The sequence below is a fragment of the Acanthopagrus latus genome, chromosome 11, assembly GCF_904848185.1.
Source record: "Acanthopagrus latus isolate v.2019 chromosome 11, fAcaLat1.1, whole genome shotgun sequence".
NCBI lineage: Eukaryota > Metazoa > Chordata > Actinopteri > Spariformes > Sparidae > Acanthopagrus > Acanthopagrus latus.
The window spans coordinates 7,114,213-7,137,313 of record NC_051049.1 but is presented as its reverse complement, the minus strand read 5'-3'; the positions used below and the strand labels follow the sequence as shown (position 1 = coordinate 7,137,313).

Here is a 23,101-nt window from a genome sequence, read left to right as displayed (position 1 = left end):
TACGGTGTTTACTAAAAGGCCCGTGGGGATGATGTAAGAGAGGATATTAAGAATTAATAGTACTGAATCTGTTTAAGACTTATCTGCACTTTGATGCTTTAGGTCCTTCTGAAAGCAAATAAAGGGCCACTCCACCAACTTTACACATTAAAGTTTATCTACAGGTCTGCATGTGTAAAAAAGTAAAGCCCTTTGTGGCTCCAGAGGAAAGTGCATTTAATCTAATAATGGAATAAAAGAGGTGGCGTTTCTGCCGTTTTGTTTCTGATAATCATTTCCATCCATAATGAGTCCGCCAGTGTTACAGGAGTGCAATGAGGCCAGTTTATCAGATTAGATGCAGCTTCCTCTGCAGCCACAAAAAGCTTTATGCTACTTTCTTCACATATGCAGCCGAGACCTGTAAGCACACTGTAATGTGTGAAATTGGTGCCGTTTCCCTTTAATAGATCATTTAGGACTCTACACAAACTCAACATCAGTTAAATGGCTATAGAATAATGACACCATCAACTTTAGATTGGTCGCCGCTAACCTTTTGTTTCAATCTGCTATTCATCTGCCATCGGGCACGAAATATCCCAGGAAAACTAAGGTTTACTGGCAATCCAGCCAGACTGGCATCCTGGCACCATTTTATCTGCTTTCGTGTCTAAATGCATGGCTAAACTCACATTTTGTCCTCTGTTGCTGGTAGTTGCAAAAACGGAAATGATATCCAGTTGTTTTTGCAACGGCGGCGCCAACAATAATACCACTCGGAAACACTGTTAAAGTTTCCATTTGAAGTTAAAGATCTGAATATTTCTCCGGCCACAGACAAAAAGGTCTTGTGGAAGCTGACGTGTAAGGCTAACGTTAATTGCAATCTGCTGGAAAAAAGGGCTTTAGACTTTGATTTAAATGAATAAATACTCAGACACGTAGAGATTTTGTGCATATGAATCATAAACATCCACTTCATGAACCTCTGTTGTGCTCGCGTCACCCATAAAACACCCAATAATCAGAATATAGATGAAACACCGTCACTCACACATCAAGGCGTCTCTCACGGGGCAGGTTTACGATCAGACAGATTTCCGACCGAGTGAAATAAAATAAACGCTGGCCTACATACAGGCAGGTGACTCAGACCATGTGTAGAGTCTAGAGATCTGATATTGACACGCATTCAGACGGTAACTGCACACAGGAGACAGGAGCTGTTGTGTCTGTCTGTGTGTTTGGGTGGTTTAAGTGCTGATTACATATGCAGACCACAGTGACATGTGAAACATGCAGATGAATGTGTTCTCTCTGTGTGAGAGCGAGGAGAGGAGGGAGATCGGGTCGGGTGATGTGGGCTCGTCTTAATAAAAGGCTTTAAGAAGGAGGCCAGAGACAATGAAAGGCCTCGCAAGGATCAAAGCCTCCCATCTGCAATCAGGAACACTGAATAAAGACGAGCTTCTACAATAACCTGCTGGCCCACACACACACTGGCCTCTGCACACACTTATGAGCCTTCACACGTACGTACAGAATATACTGCATACAGCCAAGCAGATGATGGCTGTGGAGCAGCTCCACTGAAAACAAACTGCAGTTTTTGGTCTTGCCTTCAAAAGTGAATTCCTCTGAAACAGACTGACTCTGCCACTACAAACAGGCCTGTTGCCAATTTTAGGGTGCTGACCCAGAGTTAAAGCAACAGTGCTGCATGGAAACAGAGCAGCTCTGTTATACAACACAAGAGAACTGGGGTTGTTATGTGAACTAGAAAGCACTCAGAGAGGGCAGGAGACCTTCAGGTTTGTTCTTGAGCTGCATCTGCATCAAAACATATATAATGATAGAATATTTTTTCTTTCAAGTTAAGTGCAGTAACATTATTACTACATCCACACCAGATTTAATCAATAAGTCCTTGGGTCATCGCACAAATTCCACCTTCCTTCATTGAGATAGTGATTCTCCAGCTAAAATCTTCACAGTGTGGAAGGGGAAGTGTTTGTGCCAGTAGTTTGCTTCTTTACATACAAAAATAACAACAGCTTGAATTCCCAGTGGTTACAGATGTACTGTATTCTAAAGCCCGTTTCAGACTTGCACCTTATTATGTAGACGTGATGGAAATCTTACATGTTGGTTTCTTGTCTGAATAGGCACCCAGGTCATTTTAACATTGACATTTAGTTTTGTTTTTCTGATAACCTTACCCAGGACTACCCGGAAACCAGTTTTGATACTGATTGTAGTATCCTGAAACAAACATGACCACAGGGACAAATCCGGGCACAGGAGTATTAGGATGAAAATCAAACAAAATTCTGATGACTGTGCGCTATAAGGACATTTCTAAATAGGCAGCAGTAGAATCGGTTGAGTATGATGAATGAGGAAATTGATAGAGCTTTTATTTTGGGATTGTTTTTTTGGGTCAAAATGTAAGATAACAACAGCATAAAAGCTTTTAGAATCCATCAGTGATGCAGAGTGAACACCAATCTGTATTTTACAATCCGTAACCCCGTTTCCAATGTTCCTATGTCAAAGTGACTAATGGGGACGAATATTTGGGAAATTGGTCCAGTGTTGAGCGAGCCACTGAAATGCTCAGATTCTAATTCTGAGTATGACGACATGATGGACAGGATCCCTACAGACGTGCTTTTGCAGTTTTTTTTTTTAAATAAGATCCTTTTTGTTAAAGCAGCAGCGGCCGATATCGCTCCGTAGCCGTCAGACTCCTAATGCATTCGACGTGAACATATTAGGAGACGTGCTGCGGGAAACAGAGTGCAGAGTCAGAATATTTTCACATCTAATGCAGTGAGTTAAGGAGTTATTTTGGCGAATGATAGTTTTGGTGTGTTTTTTATTTGTTTGTGTTGAGTTTGAGGTGTGTTTTGACAATGATAAAATTAATGTTTTCTTGTCAAAATGGAGTCGGTTGGCAGCTGTTTCTTCTTAAACAAAAAAGGATCTTATTCTTTAACAACAAGGTCAGTCCCTGTAAGGATCGTTTCCATGATGTTGTCAGGCACTTAAAATAGCTATCGGAGTCTGTCAGTGGCAAGTGATGCACGCGATTGCCAGCAGGATTACATTGCAGCCAGTTTCACGACTGCCAGCTGATGTTGTCTCGCTGGGTGCTGGAAAAAATGTAAAAGTCATTGTCCCCATTAGTCACCTAAAAAGGAAAAAACACTGTAAAATTAAAAAGGTACTAAGGCTCTTCTGTCCTGTCTCACATACAGTACGTCTGGATGATGAGAAGTCATCAATGAAGCCAGCAATATAACATTTTACACGTTTGGGTCTTTTTCCTGATTTTTTCAATCAGGCCACGCTGCAGACAGACATCCCTCAAAATGCTATTAAACAGGGACGTCTGTCTGCAGTGTGGCCTGATGGGGTCCACAGCTGCAGACAGCCTCCCCATTGTCTTGTAAGATAACTTGTTGAAGGTCTGAGTACCGAAACATTGTTGTCAATAAACTTGGGGCTGTCAGTCTTCGCACCTGTCGACCTGACGTGTGCAAAAGCAGTACCCTGTGGATGTTTGGAAAAAAAGAAGATTAATATCAACTGATTCTTTCAGCTCAAAATTGGGTAAACCCAGAATTTACAAAACAGCCTTTACTCAAACAGCATCACACTCAAAAGACAGATGTTGTTCGGAGTATCACCGACCAGACAGTATTCTCTGAGATGACACATCACCTGAAGAACACGAGAACACAAGCAGCAGCACGACCTCCGTGGCGGAAGTAATTAAATCAAATTGAGAAAAATAAACCAGCTGCCAAGGTGCCTTATTCATGCACGTGTTGATTGCCTATTTGCACATTACTCACCCAGCCACTCATGCCTGCTTAACTTATTTAAGTGTGGGGTTCGACACTGTGACCTGTTTTAACCTCAGTGATTGTGTTGTTCTCCGCTCCAGGTGCTGGTCTTGTCCACCAGATTACTGCGGCCGACGGATATCCCCGAGCTGCTCTTCACCACGCAACGGCTGCTCCCTGATATCGGTATCTGAAGACAGCGTTGCGTGGAAACGCATGCATGCACACGTGTAAGGGCACGTGTGCAGCGTCTCGACGCCTCTTCAAGTGAGAGTGGAGCTCGGGTGTTGAGATCGGAAGCCGCGAGTGGTTATCGAGGAGGCGAGGAGCAAAGCAACATTCCCATCATGTTAATGTCGGCGTGTTCTGTCAGATTTAATTCAGCTGTTTAATAATTGTGTAAAAGCAGCTTTTGGCTTTATTTTTCTTGGAGACAGTAAAGTAAAAATGTACATTTTGTGTGTATGACTGACAGTATCTCTGTTCCTCCTCTGAACTCAAATCTGTCAAAAGCCACAAACGGTTTACTTCCAGCACGTCTTCATTTTAAATGTCAATACAATAAAATCGACAACTTTTCAAACAGAATCTGGTGATGCCGTCCTTTGTTTGCACACAGTATCAGCCTCGGTTTCAACAAGGCTGCGTGTGTGTGTGATGTTGTGTTGATGCGTGATGACACTACACACACTGTTAGCGGCCGTTCACACCTCATCACATCATATGGTGATGACCAGCGAGAGCAGAATAATTAAGTCGTTTCTGTCAGCTCAGGCTAATTTGTTCACACCTGGCACTCACCTACACCTTCCTGAGCCCCCACAGCTCCCTCCCCTACGCACTCTATTCTCTCCAGGATGAATCACTTCGGCTAGAGCTCAGCAATTTCACCCACCTACGAGCACCTGAATAGACTGACTACACACATTTTGTCACACAGAGAGAAAGAGGAGAGGAGGAATGTAGTAATCCAGTAAATCCTGAGCTTTGACGCACTTTTTAGAGATTGGAAATGATAGTTGGGGATTCAGTAATTAGGTTCTGTATTGTAAATAAACTGTTCGCCAACATCATAACACACATCAGGGTTTATTAGGAAAGTGCATAATATAATTTTCCCTTTATCTTCTTGGAGCTGCTGATTCTCAGGAGAGGCCCTCTAAAGAAAAAAAAAAAAAAAAAAGACTTCCGCTTGCTTTTTTTGGTCAAATTGATTTTTTGGGGTCAAGGACTGCACCAAGTTTGAAGACATGAGAAGCTGCTGTACAGTCATGCCTTCATTTCGATTCGATGACATTCATAATTCAGCCCCCCCATTGTGAGTCATCCCCCTTCACAAAAGCAGAGATGTCTCAGTCTTAAGTCGTGGTCATCGTACAGAAGTTCTGAGGTTCTCTTCTGTTGTAAAATGCCTCTATGCAACTGATAAATGACACCAGAAACAGAATCAAATTCATAATAATTTTATTGTCAACACCACATGAATTGGTAACAATATAAATAAAAAAGGCCCTTTGGATTATTCCTTTTTTTTTTTTTATAAAGTGCATCAGTGATAACAACCGCCACATGCTACATACGGTGTCTGCTGCCCCTCTACAACCCCCACCCGCCTCGTCAGTCTCATGCACAATGATGGTTCAGGATGCTGCAAATATAATACATTGCAGGGTATTGACATTAAAGAGACTGAGAACATACACACACACGGTTGTACAGAGCCCTGGCTCAATAAGCTGCTCTAATAATACCAGCAGTGATGGTGCTGTGGAGTGGCAGTCTGACTAAAACTCTGCCACAAAAGGGCAGCGCAGCTAAAAATATGCTGCAGAGTCCTTCAGAGCTGCTGTTGCCAGGAGAGATGGTTTATAGTTTTGACTTTATATGCAGAGAGTCTGTGGTTCAGTCAGCGTCACACGGCTGCTCCTGTGTCCTCAGGTCTCACTCCTGAACCTCCGGGCTCCTTCTCCTCACACGGTATCTGACAAGACACCTGCCCACCCAGAGGTCATTACCTGTGTAAACAGGCAGCCTACCACTGTTTAAGTCACACCTGCCCTCACAGACCGGTACAGAACTCCAGTGGAGAAGCGTGAATCTTCTGTTCTCTCTTCCACATCAATGCTTTCTTTCTCTGTGGCCACTCTGGACCACTTTCAGCATCTTCTCACACAGAGGTGACAGTCCTGACTTTGGCCGACAGTGCTTGCTTGAAGCGCCGCTTCAGGTCTTGCATGTTGGGCGATTTTGGCCTGGGGATGAGGGGCGAGCGCCTCTTCTCCGTGGCAGCACTGGCAGTGGAGTTGTTGGAGGTGGGAGGAGGTGGCTGCTTGGCGAGCTGGCAACACAGCCGGTGGAAAGCCATGTGCACCTGGCTGTAGTCCTCGCTGGCTGATACTTCGTAGAAAGAGCAGCCCAGCGTCCCCGCCAGCAGAGGACCCTGCTGGGAGTCGACCTGCCTCAGGTGCAGCAGGTCCGCCTTGTTCGCCAGAAGGATCACGGGGGGCATATTGGCGCCGCCAGCACGGACGACCTGCTGGTGCAGCTGGTCGATCAGATCGAAGCTGCGGCGGTCTGTCACAGAGTACACCAGCACCACGGCGTCCGCCCACTGGATGGAGCAGGTCACATGATCGGGTAGGCTGATGCCATTATCCGTCATCTGAAGGAAAGAAGAGAAAGGAGATTAAAACAAAAAGTCAACAGAAGTACGTAAAAATGAAACAATTCAGATTAAAATGACTTTCTGCAACTGATCTGTAGTCATGACTGGAATGCTGACTGAGGCAGACAAGAGCGATAGGGTTACTCCTCCAGAACGGAGAGGTGTGGGTGATTGAGGAGTCTGGATGTGGATCAGGGTATCATTTACTCTGGCCTCAGACATCCATTAGCCTAAATGGGAGATTAGACAGCCAGACTGAAAGGCTCTGCTTCAGGAGAAAACACACACATACACACACAGGCGCACACACACCTCTGGTTTTGGACTGGTGCCCAGTCAGGAGAGGACTTAAATGATCTTAACAGCCAGACAGTGAATTGGATTATATCATCTCTGTACTGGATTAGTCTCGAGTCATTTTCATATTTTGTCTGTGGACTCAGTCTGCCTTACAGTCAAGCGCAGGGCAAATAAACTGCATCCGTCTTATTCTCAGTGGATCTTACCTCCACACCAGGAGTGTCTTGAACCTGGATGGTCACTTGTTCTCCATCCACCTGGACTTCTCTGGAGTACAGATTACCTGCACACGCAAAAAGGAAACAAATACAGATTTAACGCCGAGAGTTTCACCATCCTACAGTGTCGACTTAAACCACTTTTTCCATCTGTAAAAACGTTTTGCTGCTCAGTCGCTCACCAGCATTTCTCTCGTAGTCTCCGATGAAGCGCCTCGTTAAGAATCTCACCACGAGCGCTGAAATAAAAACGACACAGTATTAGAAAAACGGGATAAAAGACTAAATAAATCACTATAACACCAGAAGAAAAAGAAGTTTTTTAAAATCTTTTTTTTTTACCTGTTTTGCCAACTCCGCTGCCTCCTATCACAGCCATTTTAATGGCCCGGTTGGGGACCGAGTATTCAGGTGCAGGATACTCCGCAATGGTCGTCATGTTGTGGATGAGACGCATTTTCTTCGTTTGTCAGTTTCCGTCGGAGAAAAAAACAAAAAAACAAACTGTGTGAACGCTCACGGACGAAGCCTTCAGATAAGCCGGTTGCAGTAAATCCTGTATCACTCCCGAGGTGAAATGTAACGAACACTGATGTGAGTGCAAAGAAGTGAAGCTGCGGACTCACTGACTGCTGCTGGAGAGAAGCGGACGCAGCTTTTATACGCCCCCCCCGAACGGCGCTGACATCTGATTGGCCCGCTGGTGATCACCCTCCCTCCCTCGTGCGTCCCCCCGCCTACACGTGGATACACGAAGAAGAGACGTTGGTGTAACAGGTGGGGACCTCCGGCCGGGTGTCCTGGCTGCGCAGCCTCTGGAGAAAATGTGAGTTTTTGACTGCTGTCAGAGAATGTAGTGCGACAGAAAGAAAGCAGCATAAATGTCACATAAAGTCAGCCTGTGTTACAGGGAAACATCATTAATACGTATATTATTTGAGCTGTGGTGGTGGCATCCTCAGAATAGAGCTGTTTTTTTAAACTATATATCAGAAGGCGGCCATTTTCTTCTTAGAGGGTTGGACTGATGTCATTTAGGTTACCATAAAACAAAGCTTTAAACAAAATTTGATTACAAAATTTCATAAAATTTAAAAATCCAAAAGGAAAAAACAGCTATTTTTTTCTTAGGCACAGCAACATATAACATAACACATTCCAGATAATAATTGGCTTCCATTTGATCAGCTCCTAGCTAGCATTACTGTTTGATAGTGTTACACGATGCAACAGGCGTAATTTATCTCACACATGTATTTAAGCCAGGAAGCGAAACATACTTGATGTAAACAAGTTGGAGTGTTATCATGGGAAGTGCTGGAATGCTAACAACAGCTAAAGTGGTAGCACACATGTTGTTTTACCTTGAAATATGGGCCAATGTCCCTCCAGATTTTCACTGCCAGTCAGGGTGGGAACCTCTAATGCGTGGATGGTATATGCTGAGGTTGCAAGTCCTATAAACGTAGGAAATCTAACAAAATGTCATAATTTCACCATCTCCCATTAATCAGCAACTGATAAGGTGACGGATATTGAAAATCGTGAAGAACATTTAGTGATCTTTCAAGCCAAAAAAACATTTATTTAAAAATAAAAAAAAAAATAAAAAAAATAGCTTCCAGTAGACATCAGCTAACATTAGTATAAATAACAACATACATCTTGGACACATTTATTCAGTATTGTTAAGAGTAGCCAAAAGTCATACTTGAGTAAAAGTAAATATATCATGTTACTTTGTTAAAAGTGAAAGTAGCCTACTTGAATAAAAGTCTTATAGCATCTGCTAAAGAATGTAATTAAGTAACAAAAGTATTTTTCTGGCAATAAATGAATTCTACTCAAGTATCAGAGGTACAACTAAAAGTAAATTATACATATATTTAAATGTATACTGTTTACTATTAGTCAACAGTTTATTGGTTTATTGAGCCTTAATATGATTACTGGAGTACTGTTTTTTTTTCTTCCCCTTTTTAACCAGGGCAATGCTACTTCTGGGTTAGCCTTCCAAACTACAACATCCTATAACTCTTGAGAAACGTTCATGTAGTTGTCCCCTACAAAGTTGATGTGAGACTTTCACCACCCTGTCAGCCGTAACACCACTGTCTGTGAGGAATTATGGGATGTCAGATGGATCCTGCTCCACTTCCCAGTGTTGTGCTGCAGCTGGTAACCTGTTCAGACATGCCCCTGCACTTGTGAGTCCTCCACACAGGGGGTTAATGGCTGCTGATGTTGTAGGCTGAAAATACACACATCCTCCCCGCATACACACACACACACACACACACACACATACCTTACAAGAACTCATGCAAGCATTCATGCCATGGATGTAAAAGCTTACCAACCCTCAACATCCAGAAACGACACAATATTTCAGCAAGTTATCTCAGAATGGTAACCGAGCAGTAACATCTATTTTCAGGAGTCTGCTGCAACATAATAAAACATTTGTTGATATTTCACATGGCAAATCAAATCAGCAGCTGCTGTCTGCTCTGATTTAGCCTGTATCATCTCTTTGTCCCATTTTCTCTCCCCCCACCCACAGGTTCCCCCCCCCCTTCCCTCCCTCATCTTTCATTTGTGCTCATGTGCTCTGAGGTATTTTGGCTTGCAGTCCGTCTGTGATTATGGTCTGGTATGTATTTTTGATAAGAGTGCTGATGACAGGTGGTTGCGCTGAAATATGAAATTAGTGCCCCGGATTCGTGAGCAGACATGGTTGCTAGGTGTGTACACATTCACACACACGATAACCACATCACAGCCGGCACAGTGAACTCCACCCCGGTGGCATTATGGGAAGATTGAGCCTATTTTTTCCTTTAATAGTGTGTAAATAGCGTACATACTTGCATTTGATGACATGTAATCTGAATTCCCTCAGTGCTTCTGAGTACAAATAAAGCCCCTGCCTTTTCAAATGAATGATGTGAGTGAGGTGTCACGGTTTTGAAATCTAAGCCCACGCTGCAGCATATTTGTAACACAGAAAGATAAAAGGCATCATGGTTGTTCCCCCCTCTAACAATCTGGTGAGAAGGCTAATGATGACAGATAATAGAGGACACTGTGGAGGGTTTTTTTGTTACCCTTTGTAGAAATGGTTTGTGAGTCATGCCAGAGGTCAAAGCAGCAGTGTCAACACGGTGACTTTAAAGCAAAGGGTGTAAAATGTGAAAAACAATGTGTATGTGATGATAATAAATCTCACAAAGCAATGTTGTAACTGCCTGTGTTGTTGTGCCTTCAGGTCGGTGTTGCCTTCACTTTCCCTGAGGGAGGGCTGGAGGTAAATTAAAATACCTTTGACTTTGGGGATCAGAGTGTCACCCACGTGTGGGTGACAATAGATGGTTAGAGAGGGTAAAATGGGGGTTAATCTTACAGCCAGGGTGTGGACAATTACCAGGGAGAATTCAGGGTATTCACTGCAAACAGAGGAATGTTGAGTTAATGAGGGTTGGTGGAGGGGACGAGGGGCAGGTGAAATCTGGAAGAGGAGGAGGAGGAGGTGTTCTCCGAAGGATGTCCTTGTTGACACATAAGTGAGGACTGATTTCCCGTGGTGGCCTCGCCTTTTACAGTTGAGCTGAGAGGAGGTATACTGCCGTCACTCGCCCCCCCAGGCCTGATCCCACAAAGGACGGTCATCTGGGATATCAGAGAAACTGGGGCAGTTTGGAGCTGCCCTGGGGGGCAAACCTCATGAGCCACGGTCATATGTTTATTAGTGTCATGATAGATGTTTATCATTCTCATTGCCTTTCATCATTGCGTGCAAAGGTGATAATTAGGAGACAATTATTTAACACTAAATCCTCTTCTTAAATTGTGTTCTTCCAAAGCTGTGTGTGCTACAAAAAAACACTGCTTAATACTTACAATTTGGACTCCGACAGACACAAAGGTTCCATATTTTTATTCATGAATAAAAAGATAATTCAATGCAATGAACATTTTCCTGGAGGATTTAACTGCAGGTGCACAAACTGAAAAGCAGATCTGGTCTCACATGTTTTCATAGATCTCTTCATTTATTTGTTTATTTCTGCAGGTGCATTTGCATTTCCAGTGACCGATGGAAATTGTGTTTGGCCTGCTGGCACAAGCAGCTCTGCCCACACAAAGGAAGAGAGGTTGTTTTTTTCTTATTGAAATGTAAACCTTCCAACGTGTTCACCCATTTGCATTCCTCTGAATGTCAACAGTAGTGCGGGGGAGGTGTTGGTGGTTTTTAGGGGGTTGTGTGTACTATGGCACTGGTTCTGAATGACAAAAGTCTCCACACACACACACACACACACACGCACACACACACACACACACACACACCTCCGCCTCCTCCTCCCGTTTAAGGAATGCCACCTCAAGTTTTTAAACAATGACTGACTGGCCAACTTCTTAAGAAACATGATGAAAAATATCTACATCTTCAATCTCCATCTCTCATTCATTCACCCCTTCTCCTGTTTGCATTCCACAGCTGATCTCCAGCGTATCATTGGATAATTGGTTTCCACTGTCAGTTCAGAGGATTGACGTGCACGTGTCAGTCCCCCGACTGATGATGTGCGCCAACATGTGTGGCTCAGTGCATGTAGAAGAGACAGAAAAAGCGAAGGAGGCGGTTCAGCAATAACACAGGATCGGGGTGTTTTCGTCTGGCGTGCATGTGACCATAGACGTGTATTTAAGGTAAGACTTTAAACTGCTGGATTATCCTGTTTTTCCAATTGAGAAGTTGTTGTTCGTCTCACGTGCAAAACCTGTGAGTGGACTCGTAGTGAAACTACACCTGATCTATAGAAATGTTTTTCTTCGTGTTAACCATGTTAAGTAGAGGATGAAGCGGAAGTTTTGATGTAAATTTGGAAGCACTTTTTTTTTAAAATTGTTTTAATATTGTTTAACACCACTGGCATGCTGCAAAACGAGTCATACTTAGAGGGGTTTCTTCAACAAATTTATTTTTTTTGTTAAACAGTTCAAGGTATTTCGATGAAGGCAGATATTTTTTACTTATTAGAAAACATTTGCATAATTATTTTTTCAGTCTAATAGTGTGAAACACATGAGGGAAATGCAGAGATAATTAACCTGCACCACCAATAATTTTGTTGCAACATGCTCTGCAACTACTCTGCTCTGTCATTAGAACACATGTATATGTTAATACAATAAAGGGCCTGAGACTGACCCTTGAAGTACACCAATTGACATCAACAAGGGACATTAGGAGCAATAGAGTTATCCACTTGCAGTGGATCTCTAGATATGTTTGAGTCAAACCATTTTGCCTTCCGCCTCATTTTTATGAATCATTATTGTTCAGGCATCCATGGCAACTAATGGACACATATTATTCTGTTACAATTTCTACATTATAAACCACTGGAGTCAGCTGTAATGACATAAAATCATCATCAGTACGACAGAGGCACACAGACGGACAGGAACACTCTGCTCTGGACAGATCATGTTGGGACAAGGGGTCCAGTGGTTGAGATTTATGGTTCTGTCGGTAATTCAGATTTTCCCTCTGGGCCCTGTCTGTGTGTCTAGCCTGCTTTACTGCCCAGACTGAACGGAGCTGGAGCCCACGCTGGAGGCAGAGAGAGGTTCAGAGTAGGTTCTCTGTGGTGGTTTAATGTAGACAGACAGCTCCCTCGAGGGCTGATTCTGGGCCAGGTCTGGGGCTCTGATCTGTGGATGTGGTTAGTGAGTGGCCATACTGAAGCCACTGCCAAGAAGTGCTTTCACATACTGGAAATTACACAAACAGCATGAGAAAGTTTATGCATAGTGGCACTGCGTGTCCTGTGCAACAAATAGGAAAACAAGATGCCTCTATCTATGCCAGCTCTGATGCGATTGTTATCACTTTGATGGCCTCTTCACAGCTCTCAGCGGGACACAGTGACCCGTTGTCAGCTCATAAGTAACAAGAGCCCAGTGATGAATAGGGATAAAGATGCTGCTATGCACGTGCAGCCTGATTCAGGTTCAGGTGTAGAGCTCATGTGGTTAAACCCGTAGAAGAGACGATCAGTATGTGCAAATGGAAAATAACTTAAAATGAAATTATGTTTTCACTCAGACCTTTAGCAGACATCTATTATCATCATTCTAAGTGAATTAGTATCATCAAATTATATAGATAACCTTAAGGGATAAGTAGAAAACAAAGGAAAGTCAGGCATTTCTTGAGCTTTGCAGCAAAACAGTGTTGCAGCATTCTCTAAAACATATGAAGCAGATGAGGACTTCTCGGTCTTTTAAAATGTGAAAACAGGCAGAAGTAAACAACAGAAGAAGAAGAGAGCTCCACGCAGCTTGTCCACTGCAATCCAGCTGATTTGTTACAGCCATCTGCACCTTCATGTGGTTGCTTCTTTGTGCGCTACCATTGCTAATGCAAGCTAGATTAAATATAAATTCAAGATTCAAGGAAAAGAGATCCTTCCTACATGCTCTTTAGATGCATTACTTGTCCATGAAGTATTTAATCATGTTGTTTTGTTATTTTCAGTTTTTTGTTTTACATTTTAGTCGCCATCTACATTAGTTGTTTAGGAGAATGCTGCAACATCTACATGAGGGTAGATAAGGATTGAATTTTCATTTTTGCGTGAACTTATCCTTTAATTGCCTTGTTGTTTTCACACCTTACCCACATATCTGTCATCTTCTATCATCCCAGAGGCAGCTCTCCTGTCAGTCCAGTGTCCTCAAGACTAAATAAAGTTGTGCGTGCAAATTGACAGACAGGCTCAGTCCTGTCATTACTTCTCACAGGAAGAATGACCATGAATACAGGTGGATTAGACACCTGTGAGCACTAAATCTGATGGGATAAACAGGCACACCTAAACCAATAGAAAACGGTGAAAAACATGACAACAGTATATGTTAACAGCCTGTTTTAGTCCGTGACCTAAAGGACTTTCACTCAAAACACTGCAGACAGAGAGATGAGAGAAGCTTCTTTAAATACAACAACACAGAGGTGGTTTAAGGTCCCGCCAACAGAGAAACCTTTTCACCAGCCCAGTTTTGAAATGTTAATATCTGCTTTGACTTTTTCATTTGTCCTGGTAAAAGTGTATTTTTTTTTTCTTGTGATAAAGCCTGAGGTGCTTCTTCAGAGGGCTTAGAGCTCATTAATCCCTTGATGAATACTTCTCGCCTCCTTTCCTTCAGGTGAGCGCTCTGACTCTTAAAGGCGTACAAACTGGGAGGTAACTGCACATGTGCTGCCACTGATAAGAGTGGTTGTCACCCTGAGATGAACCCTTGATGCTGTTTAAGCTGTTCTGTCAAGTCCTTCTCTCACTTCACATTGTAACTGGCCTGCACCTAGTTTTATCTTTTTGTAGTTATTAACGCAGGATAATATAGAACACAACAACATGCGTAGGTACAAAGTGACGAGTGAGAAATGATCTGATAATTATTGCGTTGTTAATGAGCAGTTCCTGAATAACTTTGATTCAACAACTATAAAGTAAATATTAAAGAGTTGCTAGATTTGTGATTATTAAAAAGTAATGGTATGGTAATCATGTAGTAACGAGGGACCACTTAGTAACTACTTATGTACTATAAGTTGATAATGATGAGTTACTAGAGAACAGACTGGGAGATACTACATTAATGGGTTATTAAGTAATGACTACCTCATATGTGTCTGTGAATCGAAATAACTTTCTTCATGAGCTGATCCTGACTAACTGTGAATTACTACAAACTCGTAATGACTCGTTCATTACTAATGAATTAATCTTTTTCATTCAACATGAAGGTTACTCATCGTGATCTTTACCATATAGTTCTGAAGTTATTCAGAGACTTCTCATGAACAATTCATTAACTATTGGATCACTCCTTTGATGGGCTGTATGGTGTCAATTACCTCCTGTGTAATCATTTCACATCTCATTCACTGTTGAACTCACTGCATCAGGCAGAGGACAGTATCACATGTGGACTGTGGTTTGTTCGTTAAAACTTCAATATTGACTCAGGGACAATGGCATGACTGGCTAGCTATTCTTGATCCTTTCTACCGTACTGCTCCAAGTTGTCAAGGTTGAGTCTCCTACCTGTGAGCGCATACTCAGACTGGCATTGTCATGACTGGATGACTGCTTTGCGGCTTTGTTTGCTTACATATTCTGTGCCCAAATCTGTTAGTAAGGGAGGTATTCTACACATAGGCAGACCAAACCCTTTTGGTCTCTGCACATGCAGACAGGCCGAGGAACAGTGGACTCCTCCATTATGACAACATGACTGACATTCATTCATATGCACATACACACCCACACAGACATCACATGCTTTGGCGTAATCTCAGTAATTATGCAGCACGCTCACAGACACTGCACAAAGAATTGAAACATTTTAGGATGAGTATGTGGACGCAGACTCAGAGGCAGTCTGAAACGAAGCTCCCTCTAGATTCTCAAGGCCGCCTCTCTGTACAGCGTCCGTCCTTTGTGAGGGCGCTTAACAGGAAGTGAGTGTACAAGAGAATAGATGCTGAGTGTTTTAATCTGCGTGTGGGTTAGCGGAAGGGCAGAGGAAAACCTCACCGTGTTCTTTCAGCTCACCTGTGGACAGGAGACTGCTAAACTGAAAGACGCAACGGAAGACGTGACGTATATTCATGTTTATGTGGATGTTGTTCACATTTTAAGCAAAATCCTACACATTCAAATGGCTTTAAAGCAGTTAACTCTGCCTCTGCCTTGGCTCCACCGTAGTTGATACTACCACACACTCTCCTTTTTTTTTTTTTTTGCCCCCCAGCCTGGCTGTCAGAAACACATTACGTCTGCTGCAGGGAGGAGTTGTGGTGTAGCCGGGCCATTAGGTTGCCGCAGAGTGAGTAAAAGAAAACAGACGGGCTAAACTGCTCGGGGCAATAATGGAGGGTACGTGCTAGTGTTCCTGAAGGGTACAAACTGTACTATCCGTGAAAATTGGCACCGAGTACAATGAAAGAAGGGAAAGACGTGCGTCAGACTGCCTGAAGGAGGGGGTACCACAGCATCACATGCCACTTGACCCTCGTTTCATCAAAGTGCAACAGAAAGAGCTGTCCCCTCCTAATGCCTCACACTTCATGGACAGGGGGACATGCCGTGACTGAAAATGACTCTTCAGGACCTTTTTATTGTCAAAGCTGAACATTTCTGCTACTATGAGATTTTAGTTTTATCACAGATAACTTAAATGGACATGGTTTAATTTGTATATGCTCTGTCTATGTTGGATACTCTGAGGGACAGTCCCTGCATGAATATTTTCAATGAAGCCAGTCTCCTCTGTGGCAGATTCCATTTGTGTGACGCAGGTAAGCAGCTCAAGGTGAGCGTGGTGTTTATCTTCTGAGGAATGTTTTCACTTAAGAAAAAAAAAAAAGAATCACATAATATGTTTTATGCAGCTGCTTCAGAGAGGAGCTCACAGCGTCTCTTAGAAAAGTAAATTCCTGCTCGCCAAATTGAGTTAAAAGTTTATCTTTTATATAAAAATGCATTGGTCCCTGCAGACCTCAGAGAAAGAATGTGTTCACGGAGGTACACTCACAGATTTTATTAAAGCGCCCCCAAATCCCCAAATTTCCTTCCTTCCTACTTTTCACCCTCGCAGTTCACTGTTGAGATTCAAAACATCAACACTGAGCCGGGAGAAAATGTTGTGGATTTGAGGCCAGTATTGGGCAGTAATGCATTAGCCTACTTTGAAATGGGGGTACCGTTATGTGATTACTTTTTTTTTTTTTTACTAGTGTTTTGTTTTTCATCAGAAAAATGATCATACAGGTCAACAATAAAGCAATTGATAAGATCCATATTTATGTGTCTTTGAAGGGATGACCTCTTGTGCCTGTATTAATTTATAACAGCAGTAATGATCAGTAAAGTAGGTGAAGTAGTATAATAAGCAATAAAGGGAGAGGTCAGAGATGGAGAGATCGGCCAGGCGTGCACAGGACTCAAGTCCAGTGTGTATGTGAGAGTAAACAGTGAGTTGTTTAAATGTGCTTTATGTAAAAATTGGCCACCTGTTGAATTCATACTCCAAACAAATGGGGAGAGTGACTGCACAATTCATAGACATTCTAATATCAGAACCTGCTAATTCTTAACATTGTTTTTTTTTTTTTATGTTCAACTAGAATTCTTAAATATCGCCCCTTTAAACTTACAGTAGCAAAATGACATCACTCAATGTTAGTGATGTTGTGCACATGATATAACTGAAGTTTTGTACATAACCTATGTACATTCGTAACTAGTTCTTATTTTAACAAAACCATTATACTTTTCTAAAGATAACCAAGTAGTTTTAATGCTTTAACCAAACTAAACTGTGACAGTAAAACAAAGGTCTGGTTCATATTGCTGTTTTGAGAGTGTTGACGTGTCGTTTTGGGAGTCACTGCCAGTCGACCTCTTCAGTTGTTTATGAATAAGGACGTGTTGCTCGTATCAGAGGGGAGAATGTTGATATCAGTTTGCACTTTCTGCATCCAGCTGACAGACTCTGATCCGTGTGCTGAGCTGAAAGTTGATTGATGAGACTCTACATTGTTTGGTCTGATCACAATCATACACCGACCCAACGTGCCCATATTTAACCATCTGAGAATGAGTCTCATTAATCAACATCTTTCTCCATAATCACATGTTCCATGCGCCTCTTGATTTACACTCTAAAGTCTGTTTCTGTTGCACTTTGTTGCCTTTTGCTTTTATCGATAAAGTCACTTATTCACCTCAGACAAGTGTGACTTTTCTATGTTTCCACCAAGGTTGACAGTAATTCTCTAGTGTCGGGCTTTGTATCATTTTAAACACATTACGTTTGGAGTATGACGCACATGTGTGGATTCATAGTCGTATAAAGACGCATTTGATGGAGCTGGGCTGAGTAATGCATGTCAAGTGAGTGATTATTGACTTTACTGACACTGTTGTTGAGAATGCCCTACATTTCTGTATCCATAGAAACTCTTTGTGTGTCTGTTTTTCCTAGACATAGCTATACAACGAAACCTGTGTCAAGGTGCTCCCTGCTGCATCAAAATCTCCAGCCCGAGCCTCTGCTGCGTAAAGGGCAGATAAAGGCTTCAGTACATTCACTCAGCAGACCTCCGGGCTCTCAAGCACCTGGAAGGGTGAATTAATGCGGTTCACGGGACTGGAAAGTGGGTCAAGCTCCAGTGCTTTTTGCAGCCATCTCGGCTCACTGTAGACATTCAGTTATACAAGCAGATCTATTGTTATTGACCGTGATGAGGACAAGATGCTGCCGAGCTTCCAGGGGAGAAGAAGGGCAGCACAGGAATCTGGAGCTGCTATAGAAATAAGGGAAAATATGCAGGGGGATATGATATCTGTGTGTATATGTATGTGTGTGTCTGTGTGTGATAGGGGGTTGATTTCCAATGGCGTGCAGATTTCTGATACACTACCCGTGAGGCCACTTAAATGCTTGTGGAAATTAGTTTGTAGCGCGACATCTTTTTCTGCCTGTTTCTTCATTTCGTTCCTCCCAAGAGCCACTGTCGATTCACTTTTTATTATCCTGTAAAGAACAGTTACAAACACCCACGATCGCACACGACCTGATATCATAACAAACCTGGGAATGATAAGTTACGAAAACTAGGTCAGCGCTTTAAATAACCTGACACTATTATGCGCCGAATCTCTGACCTGTCAGAAAAGTCAGTGTTTGTATAAACACTTGTCACGCTTTCCATTTAGGCCACTGTGCAGTAACCTGAATGCATTATGAGTGGCCCGCATGATGATGTGCACTCACATTATATACAAAGCGGCAGACATAATTTCCAGGGCTGCCTGCATTAGATGGCCACGGTGAACTCTTCTACTCCCCGCTTTGTGCAACGAGAACAATGTGGCTATTGTGCCATTGTCGCCGTCGCGACCACAAGTGAAAGTGTTTGTCGAACAGAACAGGTGCATTTCAGGTTCGAACAGGGCCGTCACGTGAATGAAGATTTCTGTGGTTCTTTTTTAGGAATTCGTTATTGTGAAATATATTGTTTGACTTTCTGTTCGGATTTGAAATTCTCAGAATCACAAAATGGCACAGTTTGAGTAGCTTGGATAATGGGAGATGTGGGGCACTGAACTTGATGAATGTGATTACTGTGCTACATAAAACTTAATAACTTGTACTGAAACACAATTTTATGACATTATTCACTTATTTTGATTAAATTTGATCTGTACTGAGGAAAAAAAACTCAGAGGATTTGCAACAGAGTTTCCTGATGGAGCTTTACGCAGCTTTACTGTCAATTGTTTCTCAGCCAGTTAGCTGTCAGCTTGTGGTCATATACACAAATTACACTGTTTGTATTTGTACATAGTATGTATATACAAGTCTATTTGTATATCTTCCTGTTTTATGATATTGTTAATTTTTTACTATTATCATTGTTTATTGTAGTATTACTGTCCTTTGGCTGCTGGGACGCTCACATTTCCCCGTTTGCAGGACCGATAAAGGAATTCTGATTCTGATTGTGACATCGGAGAAACGTTACCACATGATGATCCAAATCAAAATCCTGGTTGTAGCCACTGTTTGAGATGGTTTCATTTTATTTCTACCAAGACTGCTGCGCCTTGTCCCGCCCTGCTGCGCTGTGATTGGCTTTGAATATCAGTCCTGTGATTTTCACAATGAAGCAGAAGGCATTAAAAACAAGGAAAAGAAAATACAAAAATAAATCAGTTTGTGGAAATAAATGGGGGGAAATCTATTGTCTATAGTCCAAACATTCATTTTTAATGTTATTTTTGGTGCATTTAATGGTGTAAATGTGTATTTATTGAGCGAGTTATTTATTTTTTTAATTTGGCATTTTCACTCCTCCATACAAGGGAGTTCTGGAATAGAAACTGTATGGGAAATGTATGAAAAGTATGTGCATTATATTTACATTGATATAAACACATATTTGTCCAGCATACGATGTGTTGGATTACATTTATGAAGGACTAAAGAGAGTAGACTAATAGATGATGACAAAGATTATGATGATTATGATGATGAAGAAGAAGAGTGTAACGCTGCCTTCCATGGTGCCTTCTTAAGTATGCAGATTTATAAGCAATTTTATAATCCATTAAGTAAATTAAAGAGCAGCAATGTCAACCATCAATTACTTCCTTCCACCTTTTAAAATGTGAGGATTTTATGTTTGTCTCTGTTTTGTATCATTTTTATCTGTAAAACCTTTGTTTGTTTTTAACTGTTGGACAAAACAAGCACTTTAAAAACACCATTCTGGGCTCTGGAAAAATCTGATTTTGCAGTGTTTACTACTTTGCAGTTTTTTTTACTACAGAAACATGTTGACATTGGAAGCCAACATTGTGTTTTAAGGCATTAAATCAAAAGAGTTTGTAACACTCTGTCAGGTTGTGCAATAACAACTTGAACAGTTTTGAAGAGCAGGGGGGGGAAATACAGCTCCCAGATATAGAAAGCTGATAAAGGCAAATCCATGCTGGCTGACTCAAGGCTGCCAAGGTTGCATCAGTTTAATATTGTTTTTGAGGTGTTGTAACAAGTATGTTCTATTTTATATGTGGAATTCATATCAGTCACTTTGCTGGGATCTGTTTCCACTTTTATATTAAAACACTTCATTAAATCAGTTTTGTTTGACTTCCAACTTCCAAGGAGGGTCAGTACCTTTCATAAGCTCTGTATTTTCTGAGCTTTTTCAAACACTAAACAATAAATCAACTTATTGAAAAGAATAGAATACTTGATAATGAACATGCACAATAGTTTCTTTGTGTTTACTTGTGTAATTGAGAAAACGAAATGCTTCCAAAATGTGCGTCCTCTTGTAGAATTTCTTAAACCACAGATGACACAGAAAACAGACTGCCAGCGTGCCAACGTGTCGGCACAGCGTGTGAGCCAGAACAAAGTGCCATTACCCAGCATGCCCTGTTCATCTGTATACAGAAGTATTGTACATGTAAACTACAGTCCAGATGAGTGCGTCTGGAACAGTTTGTACCAGGAACCAATAAGCATGCCAACGTTTTTTGCTTTTTGTGTGTGTAATAATTCACTCCCCCTCTTCTTCTCCATCCAGCTCTCTCTGTTCTGGACAAGTTCATAGAGTTGTTACGCTGTTGATGAAACACAGGAAGTGTTTATTATATTAGTTTTGAGTGTTCTGGGAAACCCCATGAGTGCAAAATGAGAGGTAACTACACTAGGCTGTTAACTCTACAAGGTTTCATCTGACTGGGGAAGTTAATCATGATTACACCAATAAAGTTGAATTGATGAGAGCATCCGTGTTCTGGAGGCGTGTTGTACTGACTGACATAAAAACAAATCTGCTCTTATGACCATACACTTGTTTTTCTTTTTCCCTGAAGTGCTTTTTTTCCTCATGAGACTTTGACTGGCAGTAGTTTAACTCACCTAACACATCTTCCTGTTTGGCAATCTCACCACACAACAAATCACACAGTCTTAATAGCCAGTTCCTAACCTTGATGCTTTATAAGCCTGCGCAGAAGGTTCATTTTCTCGGCAGTACGTAAATTATGCATTATTCATGTGCCTCTCTTTGCAGCAGCTGGAAGGTCATCAGTGCTTTTAGTCTCGCAGCCAGCTTCGTTTACTGGAAACATTTTCTGCGTGCGGGGCTTTTATTCCCCTCTCTGTTCGTCCGTGTGTAGTGCACGTGCACCAGCATGAAAATCCCACAAATCAACTCCACTTTTGATCGCAGCCAAGGCGAGCAGAGAAGGTCCTCCGAGGTTCACCTGCAACCTGAAAAACGTGATGTGGATACAAAAGTCCTGTCAGCCCCGTCCAAACATGAGGAGGCAACCATGTACTGGATGAGAGAGATTAGCTGTAGATAAACACAGACTGAATCCAGCCACATCATCTGAAGCCTCGCGTCAACACGTAAGGTGACCTGCACGGCTTGGAAAAGAAAGATTACATCAACAGACCTAGTGGAACTGTTTTCATGCCTCCTTTGGTTAATGGATGTTAAATGTTTTAGTACAGTGAGAAAATCATCCATGTCCACAAATACCTTCATAGAGCAGCTATATGACAATAAAAGCAGTGCGTGTCAGGAACAGGGCAGCTGCATCTTTAGTTTCTCTCAATCGTATGAATACAGACTGGACTGAAATAGAAATTAAGTCTGAGAACATCCTCATCAAGAGCCCACGAGCTACCGCCACATATAATTGTTCCCTGTCAGTCCAAAATACCCATGAATAAACCCAAGAGAACACGCCGATCAAATAATTTCTCAATAAACTCAAATAACAAAACTCTCCCATCCTCCACGGCTCCAACCGACACCACTGTCATTCTGTCAGATGTATTTTTCTGTGTTTATTCCTCTGTTTTTTTTGTCCCCCCCGTTTCTTTTAAAGTCAAGAAGAATCATAATTATATGTTGTTTTCCTTTCTTTTTGTTCACATGTAAATGCTAAGGAGATAATTGCCGGGGGACTGTTGTGGAAGCTCAAACAAAGCTGCAGGGAGTGAGAGCGTCCTGAGGGCCCAGGAGGACTCCTGCAGGGACCTACAGAGAGGACACTTACTTTTAAATGCCCTCCCTCTCCCTCTTATGGTCAGTTAATTGATTATTTAGTCTACAAAATGTCAAGAATGATGACAAGTGGTAATTTTTGTCTCTCAGGATGAAAGGGCCAGTCCACTTGACTGAAGACTTCTGAGGGAGCTTTCTAAAACCAGGATTACAAAGTGCTGCCACAGAGTTTAAAACAAGGTGAGTTTTGATTGTTGTTTAACGTTATGTAAGGGCAATGCTAAGTTGCTGAAGCCCCCCTTGTATTCAAATGGTTAATTGTTTTCTTATGGATGAAACAGTTTATTGACTATTAGTATTTAATCAGTTGAGCTATTTATCAAAAAAGAAATGCTGCTGGTACCGGCTTTTCAAATGGGTTTTCTGTGTTTCATGTGTATCATTGTGAATTGAATACATTCTAATTTTG

At 41.9% G+C, this 23,101-nt stretch overlaps 2 protein-coding genes and 1 long non-coding RNA gene across 4 annotated transcripts in view; 2 read left to right on the top strand and 1 right to left on the bottom strand.

Annotated features, from left to right (window-relative positions):
- scfd2 (sec1 family domain containing 2) overlaps positions 1-4,421 on the top strand; it is a 93,315-nt gene extending 88,894 nt beyond the window's left edge. Inside the window, exon 9 of the mRNA XM_037113688.1 lies at positions 3,935-4,421. Within this exon, the coding sequence (XP_036969583.1) occupies positions 3,935-4,027 (93 nt within the window). The 3' untranslated portion in view covers positions 4,028-4,421. The remainder of the gene's footprint in view (positions 1-3,934) is intronic.
- Positions 4,422-5,280: 859 nt separating this feature from the next.
- On the bottom strand, positions 5,281-7,653 carry rasl11b (RAS-like, family 11, member B). The gene is made up of 4 exons (XM_037114493.1): positions 7,359-7,653; positions 7,199-7,255; positions 7,005-7,081; positions 5,281-6,495 (listed from the first exon to the last, which is right to left on the bottom strand). Exons 1-4 carry the CDS (start codon positions 7,471-7,473, stop codon positions 6,001-6,003), a joined length of 744 nt encoding a protein of 247 aa, XP_036970388.1. The 5' UTR covers positions 7,474-7,653; the 3' UTR covers positions 5,281-6,000.
- A 102-nt stretch (positions 7,654-7,755) lies between these two features.
- On the top strand, positions 7,756-21,557 carry LOC119028468. 2 transcript variants are annotated; one of them, XR_005077721.1, is made up of 5 exons: positions 7,756-7,842; positions 11,089-11,170; positions 11,518-11,729; positions 15,846-16,392; positions 18,081-21,557. It is a non-coding gene; the product is annotated as an uncharacterized LOC119028468 (long non-coding RNA). The 2 variants fall into 2 exon arrangements; XR_005077722.1 differs by lacking the exon at positions 15,846-16,392.
- Positions 21,558-23,101: the final 1,544 nt, after the last annotated feature.